The sequence below is a fragment of the Aquila chrysaetos genome, chromosome 19, assembly GCF_900496995.4.
Source record: "Aquila chrysaetos chrysaetos chromosome 19, bAquChr1.4, whole genome shotgun sequence".
Taxonomy (NCBI): domain Eukaryota; kingdom Metazoa; phylum Chordata; class Aves; order Accipitriformes; family Accipitridae; genus Aquila; species Aquila chrysaetos.
In genome coordinates, this window is record NC_044022.1 from 2,868,269 (window position 1) to 2,889,791 (window position 21,523).

Consider the following 21,523-nt stretch of genomic DNA (forward strand, 5'->3'; position numbering starts at 1 on the left):
TTTATGTGCTGGGGAGGTCTGTCTGTAATTGTACTTCCTGCCTCTCTTTCTGTGGATTTGTGAATCAGCAGGTCAGAGATCAAACCTGTTTTCTGAGAAATAAGCCCCTGCATGTTCTTTGCATGTCTGTCAGTAGCAGATGCATATCATGTTTTCCAGCGTAGCATGGAACCATACAGTAATCTGAGTATTTTAATGCAGCTTTAATTCAATTTGGATATAATATCTGTAATCACATTTCCTTTATTTCCTCCCATGGAGTTCATGTCGGCAGTATCGTAGTACATCTTGTATGCTTAGGTGGAAGAGCTGGAGGGGCTAATCAGTCTCCTCCATCTGTAATGACTGCCTCTGCAGGGCTCCTCTTTTTCCCCTAAATGTTAGTATCATTGTGCAAGTGAAGAAAAGAATTTTCAGTCACGAAATGTTGCTGCCGTTCGGCTCTGACGACACCGTTCCCATCGTTTCGTACGCTTGTTCCCTGGCCGGAATGACCTGACAGCATCTCCCTATTTTTCAGTGCAGCTTCAGGTGGCACTAAGCAGCAGCAGCAGGAGCAGCAGCACGCCGCAGCTCCGCGCCTCTCCATCACGTCCGCCCCTACGGTTCAACCTGCTGCTAACCCGCAGGACGCACCAGAAAAATGCCTTTGATCGTAGCTGCCAGTCCTTGCCCTCAAGCACACCCCATGTTTAGTTTTCCTGGAAATGAACACGGGTATTTTAACTGAACCTGACTGGTCCTCTTGGAAGGTTTTAGCCTGCTCCAGCATTCCCTGAACAAAAGGCTCCGTCATCTCCAGGTCTTCCCTAGGGTGCGATGAGATTTCTCCTGATGCGGATACGCCCCGTCTGCCTGCTCCGGGTCAAGGTGTTCCCAAACAAGATCCATGTCACAGGGACAGTACTAGCCTAACTGGAAGGAATTTTAATCTCTGGACAACTGTCAGCGGCTCTAAAAGCAACCCTCCCCTTCAACAAGGAGTTAATGTCCTTGTTTTGAATGAAGTGAACTGCAAAGGCCGAAGGCATGGGTTAGGTCTGCTGCCACACGGGATGGCTTCCACTCGCGACGGTTGCCTCTGGAGGGTGCCGAGTGCTTCCTGGGATCAGAGTCAATTCAGCCTCTTGCAAACGAAGCTGCCTGCCCTGACTATGCAGGGGAAGAAAGTAAAAACATGGTTTTGGTTGGAAGGATCACGTAGTAATACTTCCTCAAATTTATGCGTGTCACAAATGTTACAAAGCCATAAGCTCTATTTGAAATTCTCGTTTTGATCAGGATGCCAGTAGCAAAACCAGGACTGAGTTCATTCCTTCATTTCTACATCACAGTCTGCATTTGTAGTCCTCAGGGTAGGCGCTACCTTGCTCCAAGAAATGTAGCACGGAAATGCTCTGCACTCCTGAGCAGTGCTTGGTCCTAATTTGTTTTCCTCTTGTGCTCTTTGCTGTTCTGGTCTGGCTTTTAGAATAGAAAGGTTTAATTTTTCTAGCCTCATTTAGGCATCTAGACTGTAGATCTGTATGTAAGTCTAGCTTTGTGCTCTATATTGCCTGTGGAGTTAATGGCAAGAAATAACCCCTTTAGAGGATGAACCACGAAATACACCTTGAGGAGCTGTTGGGATTAGAGAGCTCATGTTCAGCACCTGCTCGTCTCTTTCCATTGCACGTGGAAGGAGCTTAGAGAGGAGCTCAGCCTTAAACGCTGATTCTTGGATGCTTCAGTTTGGAGAGATGGATCCTACCTAGGAATCTTTTAAGTTCTGAGGATGGAAAAAAGGAGCAGGAACAACAGTAAAATCAGACAGATGCATCCACCGCTACGCCTTCTGGCCAAGCAGTGCTGCCTACATATCCCTACTTTGTAGGAACTGTGCGGAAAAATTCATTGTTAAGCTGGGAAAAAAAAAAAGACAAAAAGCAGCAGCCTAGCTCAGCTCTCTACAGCATCTGCCACTCTGAATTTATGGTCATTTGAGGCCTCACCGTCCAAGGGACACTTTCAGAAAAGTTTCCAACATCTGACACTATCTCTGATCTACCAATGATCGTCACTTTTACAGATACCAGTATTAATAAAGCCAATGCCTTCTCACTTTTTCTGATTTGCAGGTCCCTACAAATTCCCCAGTGTCAGAGACTTCTCAATTTTCTCCACAGACAGTTGCTGTCCTGTTCCTAATTTCTTTTGTGGACCCCTAAGAAATTGTCCACAGCCATCCCAGGATCCACAAGCACGGTTTGGGATCCTCTGTTCTGCGTTTGCCATGGTAAGCACCGGCACGTCGACTCCCACGCAGCCCACGTGAAGTTGGCGCGGTAGCAGCAGCCAGTGCTGCTCACGTCACTAGACCTGAGACACGGTGAGCGCAGCACTGTTTATCCTCCTTTGGCATAAACAGGTTTGAGGACCATGCGTCTATCATAAAAGATTTTTGCCCACTGGGTAAATGTCTTTCTTCTAATTGTCTGTTAATTGGCAAACAGCTAATCCCACTTATCAAAATTCTTTCTCCAGAGAAAACTCAGCCAAGAGTTTCATAAATCCTTTTCCCTCATCCTTTTTAGTTTTAAAAATTGTTCCAAGTATCATTTGGTACCTATCACCTAAGGAGGTGTTCTGTTTGAGTTAATCAGCTCCTGCAAGGTTATCTGTGATCTATTTGAAAGTGCCTTAGCCAACATCTTGCCTTCTTCTTAATTAGTAATTACTGGCCTAAAATTGTCACTTACCATAGGCATTTGCACTGACCTCTCAAATTAAGATGGCCCATGAAATTAAAAGTGGAAGAAGCCTATTGGGTCACTTATTCTATCCTCCAAAGTGCATTTATTATTCATGGTGTGTGGCAGGGAACCCAAGTGTAGGGTATGATTGAGAGCACCGCAGTTAACTGGTCTTTGAAATGTAAATACACTTAATGAGTATACCTGTCTTCCCGCAGGATCTGTCCTTGTCTGCTTTGTCATTCTGACTTCTTTCTTTCTTTCTTCTCTTTGATGGGGCTCCTGATTTCCTTTCCTTCCTTCTCACTCAAGATGGAAAACAACATTTTGCAGAAGGATTCCAAGTGGTAAAAAGCACAAAAAATATTCCATGGATTTCTCAAAATATGTGCTTTATTAGCATGCCTTTCAGATCTCATTGTGACCAGGACTGTGCTCAGTGTCACCTTCATAATTTGGCACAACAAATCATTTGACATGAACATACTATTGCAACTCTAAAAAAGAACGCCAGCTTGCTTGCAGTGAAAGCCCACATTGGCACAGTTAGTTATAGGGAAACTGTGCCATTCGCTGGCTGTCACAGATTTCCAACTAACAGCACCATATTTAACACAGCGAAGTAAATTATCCTAGGCAAAAACAAGAAAAAAATTTGGGGGAAACATTGGGTCAGCCAAGAGAGGGAGCATGACAGTAGGTGTCCATCTCGGTCTTCAATTGCCCCATACCCAAACTCTGCTCTTTATAACTGTATACAGAGGCTTGAAAAGAGGTTTAAAATACCCAGGAAAGATATTTTAACAGTAAGCCATGCCAGAGTTGCCATAGAGCCTTTATGGGAACATGAACAGAAAAGGTACCTTCCACAAAACCAGTCTGGCTAGTAAAATGCAAGCTTCCTACTGATAAAGCCCAACAGCTTTTTTTCCACCAGACTTTTCCTTCACCCCCGTATTCAGGTATCTCTACACAGCTTTGTAAATTAAAATTGAAAGATGTCTTATACTGCAGCCACTGATCTACTACGTGTTGGAGCACAACCTCTTCCAAGCACAGGAACACTCCGTTTCATGTGCGGAAAGTTGAGCAGACGTGGCAGAAGGCCAACACAACTGAGTGGGGATCTCCTGACGGAGCTTAAATGGGTAAAGGAAGGTTCCAGTTAGAAATTGGCACCTCTACTGCCAGACCGGCAGAAAAGGAAGTGTAAGGGAGTTTAAGAGTGGGGAGATTTAAGACTGGTTGGAGGATTACAGCTACGGAATTTGGGGTGTCCCCATGAAAAAGGAGTTCTGGGACACTAAGGAGTAGAAGACAGCAGGTCTAGGTTGGGAAGCATTGGCTGTGCCAGGCAGGAGGACCTGGGCATTGGGGGCCGTAAAGCAGGGCAGTTTGGTGGACACAGCACTCCGGAGCTTCAGGGAGGTAGAGAAGTACTGGGGCTACCTGAAGATGCCGTGTTTCAGGGCAGGGAAACATGCAGAAACTGCCTTTTCTTCTTCTGTTCTTGGGCATACGGCAGCCATGGACGTGTCCCAGGACTCCTCCTCTCTCAAGTGCCTTCTCAGGCACCGAAGCAGGCTCTTTTGCTGGCTCTCCTTCTAGCCCATGATCCGTGGCTGCAGCGGACCACACCAACGCGGGTGGAGTTGCCCCCTCCTGAGCCCTGCCAACCCCGTGGGCTGAAGGGGAAGGCAAGAGAGCAAGTTGGATTTGAATTACAAATATTAGGCAGTAACTAGTTCACTGACCATCATTTTCAGAAATTACAGTCAATTCGCCCATTTACTCCTACTTTAAGAGATTCCAGTGTTCCCATTTCCCTCAAATGCAGCTGTGCAGACCACTGATTCCGCAGATCTCCCAGGGGCTTCAGATGAAAGGTTGGAGGGGAAAGGCAGGGACACCATCAAACAGATCAGCCACAGATACACAGTAGAAATTATTTTCATCATGGAGGAGGCAGAATTTTAACAGCTATTTTTAACCTCTAACTTTCCTCCTAAACGCGCTGCTAAGTAACAGTAAAATGCATTAATAAGTAATATTAAAATAAACCTATTAATTGGAAACAAAATGAATCACCCTAGTTTAAATCTCTTTAGATGGAGCAAGCACAGAATCCAGGTCTCCCACTTCTGGCTGAGCATTCCAGCTTTGCACCACAGAGCACCCTTCGGAAAAGCATAAGACTTGCTCCCCTCCTATGGGGACTATTTGTAGATCCCTGCCTAGGCAGATGGGTCCCAAGCACAGAGGCATCTCCCTCGCAGTTGTCCTTCAAGTGTCTAAAGAGGAGAAGAAATCTCAAGGGCAGTGCAGACATGGTTTGAAGGGAACCTGGGGAGAAGACAGCACAGACAAGGTGGAGCCAGGAACCCATACTCCAGCAGTTACCATGGCACAAAACTACTTTGGGAATAACACTGAGAAGTCTGTGTAGAGAAATATAATATTGGTTGACTAACGTCTGTGAGACGGTCCTGAGAAAGAGTTAAAAGTAACTGCAGGATTTCCGTGGGACTACGAAGTTGTAATTTTGCTTAAGACCTGAATGTCACTTAAAAGACTATCAGGGACACGTTCCTGATAAAGTACCTCATCGTATCAAAGGCAGAGGTTTCCCTTGACGCAGCAAACCAGACATTCCTCCAACAGCAGATACTCCTGTCTTGCCGAGCCACCCACATGCACTGCTACTGGACCTCGACTGACTTTGGTGGAGCACTCCGGCGTGGCAGCGAGGACGCTCCCAGCCCTGCATTACCGCAGGGAAGCGGAGGACAGCAACCTTAGCCGTTGCGCAGCATTTTAGATGACATCTCACAGCGTCTTGTTCCTAAGACAGGCTCCCTAGTGAAAGACCGACACCTACGCCATGTCTTGGGACGGGGCTGAAGATCGGCTCCAAGAAGGTGCCAGGACAGAGGTGGTGAGGAGTGCCCCAGCACCTCTGCTAGGAGAAACGCAGGTGGATCAGCGGTGTCAGCGGTGAAGTTACATGCTTCAGGCTCCTCCTGCTTCTATTATCTTACATCTCACTCCTATTTAAGAGATGCCAAACCCATCCCCACTGAAATACCACCTAGTGCTCAAATGATTGGGACGATATTTACGACCTCCAGGATTGCTGAAACAAGAGTACACAATTTCTTCCAGAAGTTCAGCACACACACTGTACGCAACTATAGAAGAAAATCTGTTATGGGAATGTTTAACTGCAAACAGACTCATTTTTCAGACAAGCAAAGCATCCAGTGTTTTTGTTTAAAAAACAAAACTGGGTTAGGCCCCAGTTGTTCTCGTTAATTTGGACAGAAAATAATTTCAATTTTGATGACAGAGAACATTCTGAGTCAATTCCCCAACGTATTGAAGTTAATGGCAAACTCTTTTAATCTTGGTCATTTTCTGATGTGCAACTAATTCCTGACATGCAACTTCCCTGACGTACTATTGATTAGCCTGCAGGGCACATTCGACAATAGAGGTTAACTTCTTTTGCATGCTTCTGTATCTACATTCCTTCCCTCCTTATGAAATATAAAGATCAAGAGAAGTGTTTTGGCCTTCAAGAACTAGAAGCACATGTCACTGTCACGTTAAGACAACTTTCGTTTAGCAGACTACAACTCTGGGTTTTGGTTCGGGTCACTGACTGAAATCCAATGCAACAAATTCGTACAGCACTAATTGGTAGCACAGGAAAAAAATGTTAAGCAAGAAGGATTAAAGGCAGCTCAGGCATAGCAGAACTCCTTCCAACAAGACAAATTACAGCTATTATTTTATATCAATGAACTGTAATAATCTTGAATTCCCTGCACTGGAAGGAAAATTTGTGATAACGAACTCTTCTCTTATCTACCTTACCTTCTAGCCTGCGATAATCAGGGTACTTCTTTGGTAGAGAAGGCAACATTCCTCATGTCAGCTTTGTTCATTTGAATTTATTGAACAAAATACATTCTAAAAATCATCTGCCAATCAGACACTATGTTTATTATGATTAATGGTCAAGTAGAGTTGTTTATCATGAATGTCTAAAAATAATGTGATTTTAAAAATAATGTTTCTCACAGGAGTTAACACTTGGACTTCAGAAACAGGGAATAAAGTCTGAACACACGACTCGCCCTTTGCACAGCTGATGTTCACAGAGAGTAGAGTTTTAACGAAAGTAGTTGCTGCCTTTAGTTTCTTGATCATTTTTTTTAAAAATCAGTTTCACCTCTGGCTTTCTGTGCTAGCATGAAGCCGACTCCTCTACAACCTCTTCGACTTGTTCAGTGCTTAAGTTCCACCTGGGTGGGAGCAGGTTGGAGTTTTCATTTGGAACTAGCAGGAGGTGACACAGGATGAAAGCAAGGGTAGTCCTCTCAGCACGCAATTCAGAAGCAATTCTAAGCAGGTCTCAAAAGATGTAATCAGCTGAAGAAATGGATCATCTAGAGGTTGGTCCTGTGCTATTCAGTGCTTAAAAGTCTGTCTGGACCGCCTCTCCCTCTTGATCTGGGAAGCAGGAGTGCAGCGCTCAGCGCAGCTGCAGCACGGCGCTGTCTGCACACAGGCTGCGGAGGCAGCCGTGCCCACCCCCGGACACCCTCGCTTACCAGGCTAAGGTTCTGCTTTTCTGGTAAAAGGGTTCCATGGTAGCCTCACAACGGGAAAAATGGCAGAAAACTCCCTTTTTTTTGTCTCTGACAGCCACTTGCTCATACATTCCCATCAGGTCCTTTTGTGAGTGCACAGCACAAGGGATGGAGGTTACTGGTCCCTGCTTCCTCCGGAACAGCCCAGGAACTCGGTTCTGCCCCACGTTCCCTCTAAGCAAGCGCTACAGCTACCCGAAAGGGAGGGGAAGCAGCATCCAAGGTGGCTATCAGCCTCTAAGATGGTCCCCAAAAGCGCAACTTACTGATCATTTAAGGCAAGAGTTGCCTTAAAAATTATGGCAGGAAAGAAGAATGTGTGCAGAGGCTTATGAGGTACTGTGCCCGTGCATTTAAATTTCTGTGTTCTAGGCTGTGGAAGACAAAGATGCAGGAGCAGGAGGGGGAAATGCTGGCTTTTGGGAACAATGATAGCAGTTTCCTCTGTCAGCAATCCCCAATCATTATCCCATTTTTCCATCCTTAACTACTCTTGATTTATCCCAGGTAGAACATGATAAAAATGAAACTTCAAGAAGAGGCAGCCAGAACACCTGCAGAGAGAGATTTATGTTCAGGTTTCAGTCTCCCAGACAAAGCTGCTGAGATCTTTTGAAACAGCAAGCTGCTCCTCTGCCTCCTCCAACTGACAAACCTACAATCCAGCTCCTGCCTGTCCCATCAATACTGTCCCTATGCATTTCAACAGTATTTCACAAATCCCTACATAAATTCCTCTTCTCCTACATTAGCTCTTCTTTTCTCTTTTGTCTTTTTTTTGGGGGGGGGGGGGGGGGGGGGGTTAGGAGGGAGCACAGAATTAATGCTTTTGCTTCATCACATGCTATACTTAGAGTAGGCAAATGGTAGTTTGGCTTTTAAAAATGAGTAGACAGACTAGGCTCCTGAAAGGGCAGGTCATTTGTATATGCAGTAATTGTGCCCCCTCTACCATTCTTGTGCTCTTCCTTGTAATGGATTTAAGTACTCATTTCCACTATCACTGACAATTTAACAGTCTTCTACAATCTCTGACAGTTAAGACACTCACACTACAAGCTACCAGTGCTGTGGATTTGGGCGACAAGAGCAGATGGAAGAGAAAAATCCATCTTCTAGACTTCTTCAGTTTCAAGGAGAGCACTTGAGCACGAAGCAGGCCAGCAGTGCCTTACCGAGACTGTATCTGAAGGCAAGCTGCGCATTAACCCCACGCACGGGATGGTCAAGTTCCCGAGAACGGCAGTGACACTACCTCTTTAAGGATTAATGTCACCTTCTGTACTTTTTAAAGGGGATGACAGAGTTATTACTAACTAGTGAGATTCTTTCTTTATCAGTTACTAGAGAGAGGGCCCTAGCTTCCAAAAAACTGCCATTATGCATAACTAGCTCTGACAAAAAAAAACCCAAATATTATACCCTTCCCTGCTAAAAAAAAAAAAAAAAAGGGTAGGGGTGGGAAACAGTATTTAATTCACTTTAAATACTATCTAGTAATAGCCTAAGTTAGCAGAGTGCAGTTACAAAGGGCATGAATTTAGTCATTTTTAGGGTACCATAACACACGTGTGAAAGACTTGCCGAATGAAGTGGCATAGGTGGTGGTGGTTGGGGTTTTTATTATTTTGGGGGGTTGGGTTTTTTCTTTTTTTGTTTGTTTGTTTTAAACTTCAGTGGCTCTCTTTAGTCTTACAATGGCCAGGGGTATATCCCACCTTTCCGAAAGACAATCTACCAAATTCATCAAAGCAAATGAATGCACATACCTAGGTAGTCACAGACAGTATAAAACACTGTTTCAGCATTCCAGTTGTTGTTCATATTTTTACAATTTATTTTGCCATTTTTAAAAAGTCACATATCAATTTAAGAGGTGAAAGAATATTTGTTAAAAGTTGAAACCTTACCCTTGGTTAAACCACAGTCAAAAGGACTAATCTTTACCTGAACAGTATTATGTATATTGAGGTGAACCCAAAAGTGTCAGACAGCAAGTGGACTTGCTTTATACTGCTTACAAATAAGAGTCAGAAAACATTCTGTGTCAGCACACCACATAAAACAGAGTGGCTAAAATAAAAGCCAAACAGCGGGATATATAAATCAGTAGGCAGAACATATATGCTCAAACTGGAACTTACCACAACATGGAAAAAACACCTTTTGCTTACAGCCTTGCCCATGAACAATGAAAAAGCAAGCACGGAGCATCCATGTTCTCTCTTCTTAATGTCAGCTTACAAATACTGCAAAGCGGCAATCATCTTATACGTCTTCCAAGGCAACTTGTCCTTCTGAAAGGCTCTGTATTTTGTACAGATCTAAAGATGGATTTGTGGCTGTCAAACATCCATCTGGTTTCTAAAACTGAACATTGTTCTTTAGTTCACTGTGTTTTATATTAATAGCAAAATAAAATATTTGACTTTGAACTAGACCCACATGCAACCAAGCATGGACAAGCAGACAACATTTGCAACATTACTGGCATCATGACACAACATTCTGTGTACGACTTTGGGCATCAGAGTTAGAACATCATGTCATCTAGTCCATCCTCCATAAACTTCTTGTAAATTGCCATAAACTTTGCAACAAATGCTTCCAGATGATAAATGGCTTTGCTGCCCAGTTGCAGGCGGTGTTCATAGAAGGCCGCCATCTGTGCAACTTCTCCTTTCAGTTGTCCATCACAGTTATTTAGAAGTTCTGTCAGGAGGCCCTAAAAGGGGGGAAAAAAAAAAAAAGGACAGTATTTGAAAAATTATGTATTTTTTGTTAAGAAAATAACCTCATTTCTCCGAAAATAGCCAAGCTATGACCAATAGTTCATTCATGATCCAACAGAAAAGACACTGAAGAATCATTACACCACCTATTTGACAGAACTAGATTCATGGAACCATGTCTCTTCAGAACTTACTTTCAAGATAAATTCCTCATGTCAAAATAGATGTTACCTATGGTGTTCTTAGATGGGAAAAATCATATACTGAAACTACCTATGCCTTAATAAAGAAAATAAATTAACCTCATCTCCAAATACTATAACTTCTACTGCGTGCAGGCACATGAATGACCCTGGGGAGAACTTTTACCAAGATAGCAAGTGTATTAAAATCACTTACTTCCTGTCCTGACTGCATCAAGCACAAAGAGAAACAACATTAATAAGTAACAAGGAAAGGGCTTATTTAAAATTTATCTGTTTATATTTATGTACATATGTATGTGCAGACACACACAAAATACTTTACAACAATACTTCAGCCATGTAAAACCAAAAATGCATTATTTTAGATCTGAGACAGCAATAAAATCATTGCAAATCCATCTCTATTAAAACAGTCAGGATTAAGTGAGAAGCATCTCTGCACCATTTCAAGTTTGTGAAGAGGGAGTGGGTAGAGAACATCCACCTTCGGCTTGACAGCAACAGTCCTCAAACAGGGCAATGCAGGATCCACTAGCCTACCATAACAAAGGAAGGTTAAAGAAACATCTAACTACCAAAACTGTCAGAAACCAGGTATCAGTTAACGTGAAAAGAAATCTATTATCTTGTAATTGTGTCTGATGGGAGAGTCCACCTAGCATAAATTGCAAACATTAGCTTTAATCTTTGTTCTGCTCTAGGTGTCTTCAGCATCCTTTCATCCTGCCTGAAATAAAAACACGCACATCCCATTTGCTTTTCTTCCTCCCAAGATGACTTCTATCCTTGAATAGGCCTGCTACTCTAGCATCCTTCAGCCAACTTCTCCACTAGGACATAGTAAATATTGAACTTCTAACAACAAAACTTTTACAAAAGAAAACAAACTGTGTCAAAATTAGCCCATGAAGTATGTCTATACTTCAACACAGAAACTGGCCTGAGAAGTCTTCAGGGGGACAAAGCATGTCCTCCTTTGTTTTTACTCAGCTATGATGCTGCTGTTCTGTGATCACACAACAGGTTTTAGTAAACAATTCAACAGAGGTGTGAACAAGGAAGCCTGCAACAAAAATAAACTAGACATTTACATTTCCAAATTAGAGAACAGAATCTTCCTGCCCCCAAAATCTACACAACCCAAAACCATCATGCCCAAATATATTCAGACATGAACTTAACTAAACAGTCTAGTATATCGACTGAGAATCATGAGAAGTGAATGCTATGTATCAGTGTTTGCAGGAACACGGTCTTTAATTACTGCTTCAGAGTGATAACCTGGACTACTTTGGTTACTCCAGTAGAAAGAAACACAAAAGAAAAGTATCTTTTGGTCACTCAGGTCTGTTTGGAAAGGAAACAGCTTTACATCAATATTTGGATAATTTGTGATGTTTTGGTGTGGTGGTTTGTTTTTGTTTTTTTTTTTTAAAAAAAAACAACTCAAATTGAGACTGTCATAGCATTAATATTTATAACAAATTAGGAGCTAGATAGCTGAATTACCTTCATTATAATCTCAGGAGGAATGCAGTGTGTCAGGAGTTCATAAAGCCGTCCACGGACCTCTAAAAGCCTGGTGGAAAGACACCACAAAATTATCAGAAGTATGTCCCCAAAGCATACTAAGATGTTTTCACTATTTGTGAAATATGCTGCAGGAAAAAAAGAAAGTCAACCCAGGCAAAGGTTTTTTTCTGGTTTTGTGTTTGTGTGTTATTTTAAACCCAAAAGCATTGCACAAGTCAGTTTCATTTCAAATGCTACATATCACCTTTTATACAAAACAGTAAGGTAAGTTACATATACTCTAGTTACAACGGTCTCAGTTAATCTAGAAGCAACAAGGCTATTAGAATTTGTCTCAGGCTTGTCTCCCTTTAATTCCTCTTCATATCTAAATTATTACTCATGCTTAAGACTAGCAAGAAGACGCCACAAAATTGGTTGAACCACAAGATTTGTTTATGCTGCTTTTCTGTCTTCATTGTTTACAAGAGGAGGTAAGATGATTAGGTGGCAGAAAGTGACACAGTTATCACTTCTCAACTTGTGATACCAGTAGGCCAGAGCCTACAAGCATTTAATTTAAATACAAGAATTTAAGTGACATCTCACGTAATATATGGAACACACTAAAAGGATCAGGCTATGTATATGACACCGAGAGGGATATAGGGGGCACCTCCTAATGTGCTTTAAAAAAGCAACAATTTCTCATTTCCAGTTCTTTTAAAGGCATGTTATGCTAAAGACGCTGAAACAGAAGCCTTAAATGAACCAAAAAACCCCACCCCAACACACGCCACCACCACCCCCAAAATAAAAAGAGACAGAGAGCTCAACATGCAACTAAGCTTATGCTCACTTTTGATTACAAAGTTTCAACAGCAAAACCCAACAAGTTTAAGTTCCTGAAGCTCATTCAGCCTCCTCTGGTAATTTTAAAGCTCACTTCCTCTGGCTGCAAAGTACCAGCTCCAGCAGAAATGCCAGAAAATTACACATAATTAGAGTAAAGATGCCACATTTTTAAATATAACATTTTTTTAGGTTTGAGAATACACCAAAAACATAATCTATAGCTGCAAGCAAGTGTATTTACCTACCTTTGTGGTGTCTGTTGACTGACAATAGCATTTGCAGTTTCTCTCAAATAAACTTCCCAGTCCATCTCAGGGATGTCTTGATCAGCAGTAAATGGATACCTACATAATAATATTTTTAAAAAATTAAAATCAAAGCAAACATTCACCTATTCTAACCAGGCCTCAGAAGTAAGTTCACTTATGTGTCTGAGAGTATAATTTACATTAATTTTTAGCAGTGACTTACTGTTGTACTCTGCAGGACTCACACATAAGTAGTGCTTTCCGAAGATTCCTGCCAGATTTCTCTGCAAGCCTTTGAGCCAGTTCCTGAGGAAGAGTCAGGCCTTCTTTCTTACACACACTGGACAAGACATGGCAGATCTAGATGGAAAACAGATAGCAGGGAGTGCAACACTTAGCAAACAGTTTAGCACCTACAGATTCTCCTGCTTGTAACATTTCTGGACCAGAGATGGACCAGTCTTTCATATGACATGCTTGACAAGTCACCCACCACAAAGAAAAACTAGATCACTTTGTGGAAGCAAAATATTTCATAAGTCCACAGCAAGAACTTCTCCAGTAAGAAGTTTTAAATAACTTATGCTTGCTTCTGTTTCAACATACATCTTCAATGCTGGGAGCAGGCACTCGTACGGCCAGGCACCTGCTTTGAATAGGTCCTATAATTTTTGACATGGAGTTGCAGCACAGGATCAACCTGCAGGTCGCCATGTACTTCTCCATTGTTCTTCGCAAAGCATGCTGAGCATCTTTAGTGAGTTTGTCGACTTCTGTTAACAGCACCACTGAAAAAGGATTAAAAAGAGTTGTTTTTTTTAAGTAATATCAAATCTTTCTAAGAAAATGAGTACTTTGACATACAAGTGATAATACCAAAATAAATGATACAAGCAGAAAAAGGCAGCATGGTTCCACAAGCAGGACAAATAAAGATTAAGACAACCTGCATGCCTTTTTGACTGTATAATCTTCTGCTCCTTCACACCCAATATTCATGTTCTGGATAACATCAATTTCTTCACAGCAGGGCCTGCAACACTTCAATGCCAAGAAATAATCCAGGTAGGTGTAGAAGCTTTCACTTTGATAATTAGTATAGTAACTTTTTAAAGGCATTTTTAAGTAAGAAATGCGAAAGAATTTATGGCATAAGGGCATATCAAAAAGCAAAAATTTCTTGAAGACTCCCCTCAATACATTTTATATTTAAAAAACAGTATCTTAGCTTAACAAAGGAGTAGTAGAAAGCTGCCTTGTTATTGTAGCTGCAGCGCCTTTCCATTGTCTTTCAAAGAAAAAGAAAAACTTATTTCAAAAATGCTTCAGAACAATCAGGAGACACCTAATATGAAGCAGCTAACCTAACCAGCTACCTTCTGCGGGTTGCTCCACAGGCAACTCATAGATGGCTCGTTTCAGTACTCTGAATGGTCCAGCTGAGAACAGCCTGGAGAACAAGTCAGCCCATTACTCTTCTCCCATTTCTCTTCTGGTCATATATGCTGCCTAAGACAACCAGCCAGCTTACCAGATACTTAGAGCTCTAAGGGTATATACATCAATAACTGGTAGAGCCAATCAGTGTCTAGCAGCTTAGGTGAAATATAGCATTTCCTGAGAACAGTGAGGAAAACGAGACAAAGAACTAAATCCATGACCATTTTCAACTAATTTCTGCTCTAATCTATCTGCCAAGATTTCCTCTCTCCTTCAATCTCTTGTTACATAGTTCTGATTTTGCTTTCATTTTAGTCATGGGGAGGAAAAATAAGCCAGTTGTAGCAACATGTGCCTTGGAAAATTCAATGAAAGCCACCTTCATTTTCTTACCCAGCATCCTTCCATACACTGTAGATAAAATGCTTCTAAACTTTCTGCCTAAGATAGCTCATCCCCCAAAACGCTACAAATAAGTGGCTAACACCTACTGTTTGCCATAAGCCTATCCTGCCCCTCAACTCAATGCTAAGCCTCAGTAGCTCATAACTTTACTACTACCATAGAACGCTAGACTAAGTTATAGTGCATTTCAGTGGTAGACTTGGGAAAAAGACAGCAGGAATCCAAGCTCCATCTGTCCAGCCACAGTCATTCAACTACACCCTGTTCTCCTAAGAAACCAACACAAAGGACAACCTCATACTGAGTATTTAACCACTCAAGATGTTTCCACAGTGGAAGAAAAATGGGAGGCTGTTTAATCTGGGAAAGGTTCGTGTGTGCCCTCATGCAATACATGGGTACAAACAAAACAGTCAGCAGAAATCTCTGAAAAACAAGCTCAAAAAGTACTTTGGCTGGTTTTAACTGTTTTTACTCACCTTTAAAATCTCGTTGAGTACTTGTCTCAAGCTGTTGGGATTGTGCTACTGTCTTCAAGAGTTCCTGAATTACTACGCGGTCATTGTTTCCTGCATCACTGTACCAGGAGTTTGAATAAAACTTTTTTTAAAACAACTTTATATTGCATATAAAATACATCCTCCTAAGCAGCCCCTTGATCAACTGACTGAACAAGAAAGCCAAAAGAATTCAGAAGCTGTTGAGGTAGAATTACGCTCAACACACATACTTTGTTGAACATTACGTTCCCAATAATAAAAACAATCCAAAGCTTATGCAGGCACAGCTGGGTGAGTAGCACTGTATTGGGAGGTAGTGAAACCATTGTCAAATGTTTTCTTAACTCATTAAAATAGAACTTATTTTTCTGGTATGAGAAATCTAAACTTTCACTCCCTACCATTTGGGCAAAGACACAATGTGAACATTTTTACCCATTATGGGCAGAAAAATTAAGTCTAACCACATAATAGGACGCCCGACTCAAAGGACTGATGTAAATGCATAGGTTTTTTTCCCCTGAAAGCTAGATGTTATGCTATGAACAACCTATACGCTTAATGTAAAATTGAATGCCAGACACACTGAGGTTACAAAGAGTTACTAGTAAAAGACTGATATTGAGATACTATTACAGCATAGACGGTTAGCTTTTTTCCTCTTAGAAGGCAGGAAAACATGGGGAAATACTAGATCTCCTCCTGCCTCTTTTCCTTACTATCCCCTACAGTAGCACTGCACAGCTTTCTCAGTCCCCAGCTTAGTAGCTCAGCTAGTTAGACTCAGATTTGACAACCACTGGGGATTGACTTGCAAGCTAGATTACTGAAAAAGCAAAGAAAAAGAAGAAAAAACCCTCACACTCTTTAGCATCCCCAGACTATTGCCTTCACAGAGGCAGCAGTAGCTCTGCAATATTTCACTGGCAAGCAAACGAAAAAGCATTTGTCTGTCCTGTTCTAGTCACCACTCAACCAGACCTTCCCCATTCTTTCCAAGGAGAATGCAGCAGAACAGACAGAAGCATATTAGCTCAACAGTTCACAATCTGTTGAATAGGCTACGCTGACTTTGTCTGCGGAGATCTGTCCTTCTGCAAGGGAGCAGACCTTTGATTACAGCGCAAAAAACAGAAAGCAAAATGAAACAAGCCGGTTCTACTTAAGAGCTAGGCCAGTTTTTGGAATCAAAGTGATTAAAATAGTTTCCTAATATTTAAAACATAAATTATTCTCTGCAGTAACAGAAAACCCAGAGTTATAATTTCATGGTGAAAGATTATCCTTGATATTATGTGACCACACCAAACATTCCAGGAAAACAATGAACAAAGGCAGTTGCCACACAAATATTTAATTTTTATTGTTCCTTATTCTTTTATTACCCAGTTACTCATGAGAACCCATTTTAAAGCATCTACCCAAGCTAGTCAAGTGACCAGCAGACAACGCTTTGGGATTCAGACAATATCCTCCTTTTGGAGGAAAAAGAACAGTTCTATCTAAGAAAGTTCCATAATAAATTCAATGTCTGCAGAGTCCTGCCCAGAAGTTAATTTCCTTTCCCTGTTAGCCATTTCTCATGTTCCATGTTACTCAAAATGCACAACATGCTTTCACAGTATTATAATTCAATCAAACTTCACCGACTATAACACAGCACACGCAGGTTCACTGTCTGGTCAGACACAAACATGACAATTGCTTGATCACTTAAAGCCTATGAATCAATATATTAATTCTTAATCAAAACTCAGCACTACTATTATTTACAATAACCAATACAGCAGTTCTACACTTTCAGGATTTTTATATTTAAAGTAAAATACAATTATTTTATATGTTTCAAGCTAAAAGTACTCTACCGAAACTAACAGAAGATGTATTAGTAGTATTAGGTTATCAGAGCAGAAGATTGAATGCTCACACATTTTATAATCACCAAAATGACAGATTCAAATAGTTAATTACCAATAAAAGTCTCAGCTTTAATTATTTGGGTCTGTATTAGAATACCAGCAGATATTCACTAATCAATACACAGAGATTAGCTGCAGAACAAGGTTTGAAAGGAGACATGGTACATGAGAAGAGCTTCTAAAACACAGAACAACATGAGAAAAAGGGTTAGCAATAAGCACAAAGCTAAAAGTTACTTCAGGATACACATTGTCTTATAATTGCAACCCAGACAACAAAGCCAACATAACCAAAGCCTCCCAGTGCACAATGACATTTACTCTCATGTGATTTAAAGCACCATTAAAGGTTTCAGGTAAATATAAGTATTTACTTTGGGTCAGTGAACTATCGCTAGCAATTTCACAACTGTCAAAGAAGACATACAGTACACCATTATAGCTTCTGTCATTTAAATCAACATCTGACCTCACTTATGACAGGATTCCCAGTATTTTGTGGTGGTATTCTTTCCCGTGCTCAAATAAAAGAGTTACTGGGTAAACCTTGCTTACTTTCAAATCACTTTGGTTTTGTATTTGTGAGAGAACTAAAAATATGGGGGTGTTGGTTCCAATAAAAGTTCTCTATTTCAACTTAAATGGTTAAATCTAGGAATCCAGAATTGTTTCTGTTACCCAGTCCTCAACATCAGCATGCTTACGTGGCTAGTTAAGCAGAACATTACTGTCTTTAGTATACAGCAATCCAAATTTTTGTTGATTTAGAGCTGTTCAATTAAAAATCCTCTCCCTGCTCCCATTTGCAGTCCAAACCCATAAACCATTATCTAACTTGCTCGGGCAATAAATTGGACAATCAGGCCCTTATATACCCAGATCGAAACCATGTGCAGTATGACCAGCGGCTTACAGTTGAAGTGGGACACTTTTACCGTACACTTACTTACCTTGGGTTAACTTCAAGGTGATAATTACTTGCAATGGTGCTAATTTCAATTTTCTTTTTAGAAGGTGCCTATGTAGAAAGTAAGCATATTAAATTTCAGAAAGAGCGTTCCAAAAATCTGATGCAAAAATTTATCTTACAGATTACAGCTGGCTGGATCACAGGCAAACCAAAAGCCTCAGAGATCAAAGAACTGCTGAGACACTAGACTTACACGTCTCCTACCCCCCAACCCCATCCCCAAAGGAGAAAAGGAGTACTGGCACATCATCCAGCCTATAGAATAATAACAGTAATGATTACTATAGCAACACGTAGTACATATTACTGCATACTCCAGTTACTGAGTTTTGCAACAAGAAATCTCATTATTGGAATCAGCCGTCCAAAATAAATGATACTTTGTCCCTCCAAAGAGAAGTTTTGGAGGGAAAACCTCTGGACAAGCCTGAAGAGGCTGTTTACTTCTCTTGGCAAAAGTTTTCAAGTCTATACTTTGTTTAAAGAAAACACTACTATTTATATCACCACTGATTTGGGGTCTGAACAGTTAAATATATCCTATATTTCTATCATTCAGTCCACGTATTATATTTGTTCCAATACTGAGAATTAAAAAGCAAGCACTGAATAACCCATTTATCAATAAAGCTTGATCACCCCTTGCTGGTTAAGCCTTCCATAACAAGGATTTTGAATGGATAATATAACCTTTTAATAATAAAAAATTAAATGCCTAAGACCAAGGCAGATATAACGTAAATTGATTTTTTTTTTTTTGCTAATGCTGAAATTGTCACTATAAGAATGAGACAAGTTAAAACTTATATATATGCAAAAAGCAGCGATAATAATTTTTAAAATAAGGGTTATTTTTACAGACAAATGAAATTCTATATATCTAATTGAGAACTAGTCTATCACAACCCATGCTATTGTCCAAACCAACCTGTTTAAAAAAGAAAAAACACAAACAACTAAAACCAAAAACAACCCACAAAAACAACCAGCCAGCCACAGAAAGCAACAAAAAAAACCCACATCCTCCCACCCATGAAGACCTAAGGAACAAGAACATCTGGCAAAAGTATTTGTTCATGTAATCAAACCAGTGTGATTAATTACATAAAAGAGCTTGAAGATACTGAGTGCAAAAAAATTTCTTTTTAAAACTCAAATAAATATGAAGGCCTCACAAGAGAAATACATTGGTATATAAATATCCACACTACTTTGCAGCAGATGGGAGACTTATTTTTTTTACCGTTATGCTCTGATGCTCAATCCTCAGTTTTTCCACTCCTGCACCATACAATTCCCTTAACAAACACATTATTCTTGTCTTTTTTCCAGCTCCTGATGGTCCATACACCAACAGATGAGGGAAGTCACCACACTGAACCTGAACACAAAGCGACAAGATTAGTTAGCTACAACAATATTTGCCTTATAAGAGAATATTCATCTTTCCATTCTCACTCAAGTTTACATGAAATTACTTTTCCAGCTCAGTCACAACACAGTACCTAGAATTAGAACTGCTGAATTCCTTTCCTGCAGCCGTATTTCCTATAGAACATCATATTTTTCTGAAGACCATATGTAACTCTTTTAAACTCCAAACACCTCACCCCTCAAAAAAAAAACCCCTAAAACCAAACAACAAAACAAACCCAAAAAACAGAAAACCACCCTAGCATTTATGTGCTTTCCACCATTTCTAGAGTGACAGCTGCCACAAACACACAGTAAAAAGGATTAAAACAAAGTTTAAAGCAGATACATACTCATATAATTACGATATATACGCATATACATAATTACACTGTTGTTTCATATGCAAGCCTTGAATATGCGCAAACGAGTAATAGGTAGCCTGCATTTAAATGAAGTTCGGAGTTTGTTTCTTGGAAAGCTAAAAAGCATGACCTGGGGAACACCTGACCAAAACCCACAGCCAGAATTTACATTAGTTAGATGCAACAGCCACAGAGAAACACTGAGGGAGTGAATCAATCCAGCGGCCCAGTGAAGAGAGAAGTCAGCGCACCTGGCAGGGGAAGCAGTCCTTTAACATCCAAACAATTACAGAGTCCTGACTTTCATTCCCAGCTGCTCACCTAAAAAAACTTCGGCTAACTCTTTAAGTAAAACAAGGTAAGCCCTATTCTCGGGGACACTGACCATTCTCAGCTAAAACCGCCCAGAAACACAGACCCACAACACTCCCGAAAAAAAAAACCCCAAGCCGCTCATTTCCTCGCAGCCTTTTCCTTGGACGCAAAGGCCTTGCGGGGCCGCGGAATCCCGGCTCCTGGCAGATCCTCGCTGAGGGGAGAGGAGAGGACCCGGTGACGGGCTCGCCTCAGGCGGCTGCAGGCCGCGGCGGGCAAAGCCCCGCCAGGGAGGCCGCCGATGGGCGGACGGCGGCGCCCGGGCAACCCCTCACCAGGTTGCGGAGCTGCGCCGCTTGCTCGCGGTGGTAATCCAGCCTGCCGAGGGAACCGGGCCGGTACTTGTCCACCCACAGGCTCATGGCGGTTGAAAAGCGCGCTCCGCCCGCCACAGCCCCGGCCCGTAATGGCGGGAGGAGCGGCCGGTACGGCGGCCGCCGAAGGGACAAACTTCAGCGGAGGGAGCGGAAACGCGCTGCTGCCCCGCCCTCCTCCTCCCCCCCGCAGATCTCTCGCTGTCTGTGGCAAACTCGATATCGTTAACGAATCGCGGGCAGATTCCTCAGGCTGAGCTGCCGCGGCGGAGCGGGCAGAAGGCACCTTAGCTCAGAGAGGTGGGATCTGAGGTGATCCCTCTCAGGGATGGCCCAACGCCCGGGCAGCCGGAGAGGGCGAGCGGGCAGGGACGGAGGCGGCGAGGGGCTGACAGGAAAAAATCCCTTCGGGCAGGCATGGCCTGCCCGCCCTGCCTGCGGAAAGGTTCACGGGTCTGCCTTCGGCCTCTTGACCTCTGCAGATGGCCGGCAGAAAGAGGCCGGTCGTCGGTGTCAGGGGAACGTACGGTCCTGGGGTCCCGCCGGCCTTGCAGCCTCATTATAAATCGATGGGTTGCCGTAAACCGTGTATCAGCGCTGGGAACTCGCCAGGTCCGCCTGTCTGCGTGGCTTTATGAACATACAGAACACGTATGCAATAGAGAAACTCTCGTTCGCGTCGTGGCCCTAACAAATGAAGCCTCGTGCACAAATGATAGTATTTGAAAGTAGAATTTCTTGAAGTAATAAAACACGGGTATGCACGTGAGTAGTCTGGCGTGCGTCAGGCTAATTTTTTTGCTTGCATGATTTCTGTGAGAATGATACGATTAGATGAAAAGTTCATGTGACTGTTCCTGTTTTATCGGCTCTGTGTTCACA

At 41.9% G+C, this 21,523-nt stretch overlaps 1 protein-coding gene across 2 annotated transcripts; it reads right to left on the reverse strand.

Moving 5' to 3' along the window:
* Positions 1-9,200: 9,200 nt before the first annotated feature.
* RFC3 (replication factor C subunit 3) lies at positions 9,201-20,772 on the reverse strand. Of its 2 annotated transcripts, none has more exons than XM_030042898.2 (9): positions 20,603-20,772; positions 19,418-19,555; positions 18,155-18,222; positions 15,265-15,362; positions 13,547-13,728; positions 13,164-13,300; positions 12,938-13,036; positions 11,835-11,904; positions 9,201-10,112 (listed from the first exon to the last, which is right to left on the reverse strand). In XM_030042898.2, the coding sequence occupies exons 1-9, from the start codon at positions 20,687-20,689 to the stop codon at positions 9,921-9,923; spliced, it is 1,071 nt and encodes a 356-aa protein (XP_029898758.1). In that variant the 5' UTR covers positions 20,690-20,772; the 3' UTR covers positions 9,201-9,920. The 2 variants fall into 2 exon arrangements, with proteins under 2 accessions (XP_029898758.1, XP_029898759.1); XM_030042899.2 differs by lacking the exon at positions 20,603-20,772 and adding an exon at positions 20,204-20,573.
* Positions 20,773-21,523: the final 751 nt, after the last annotated feature.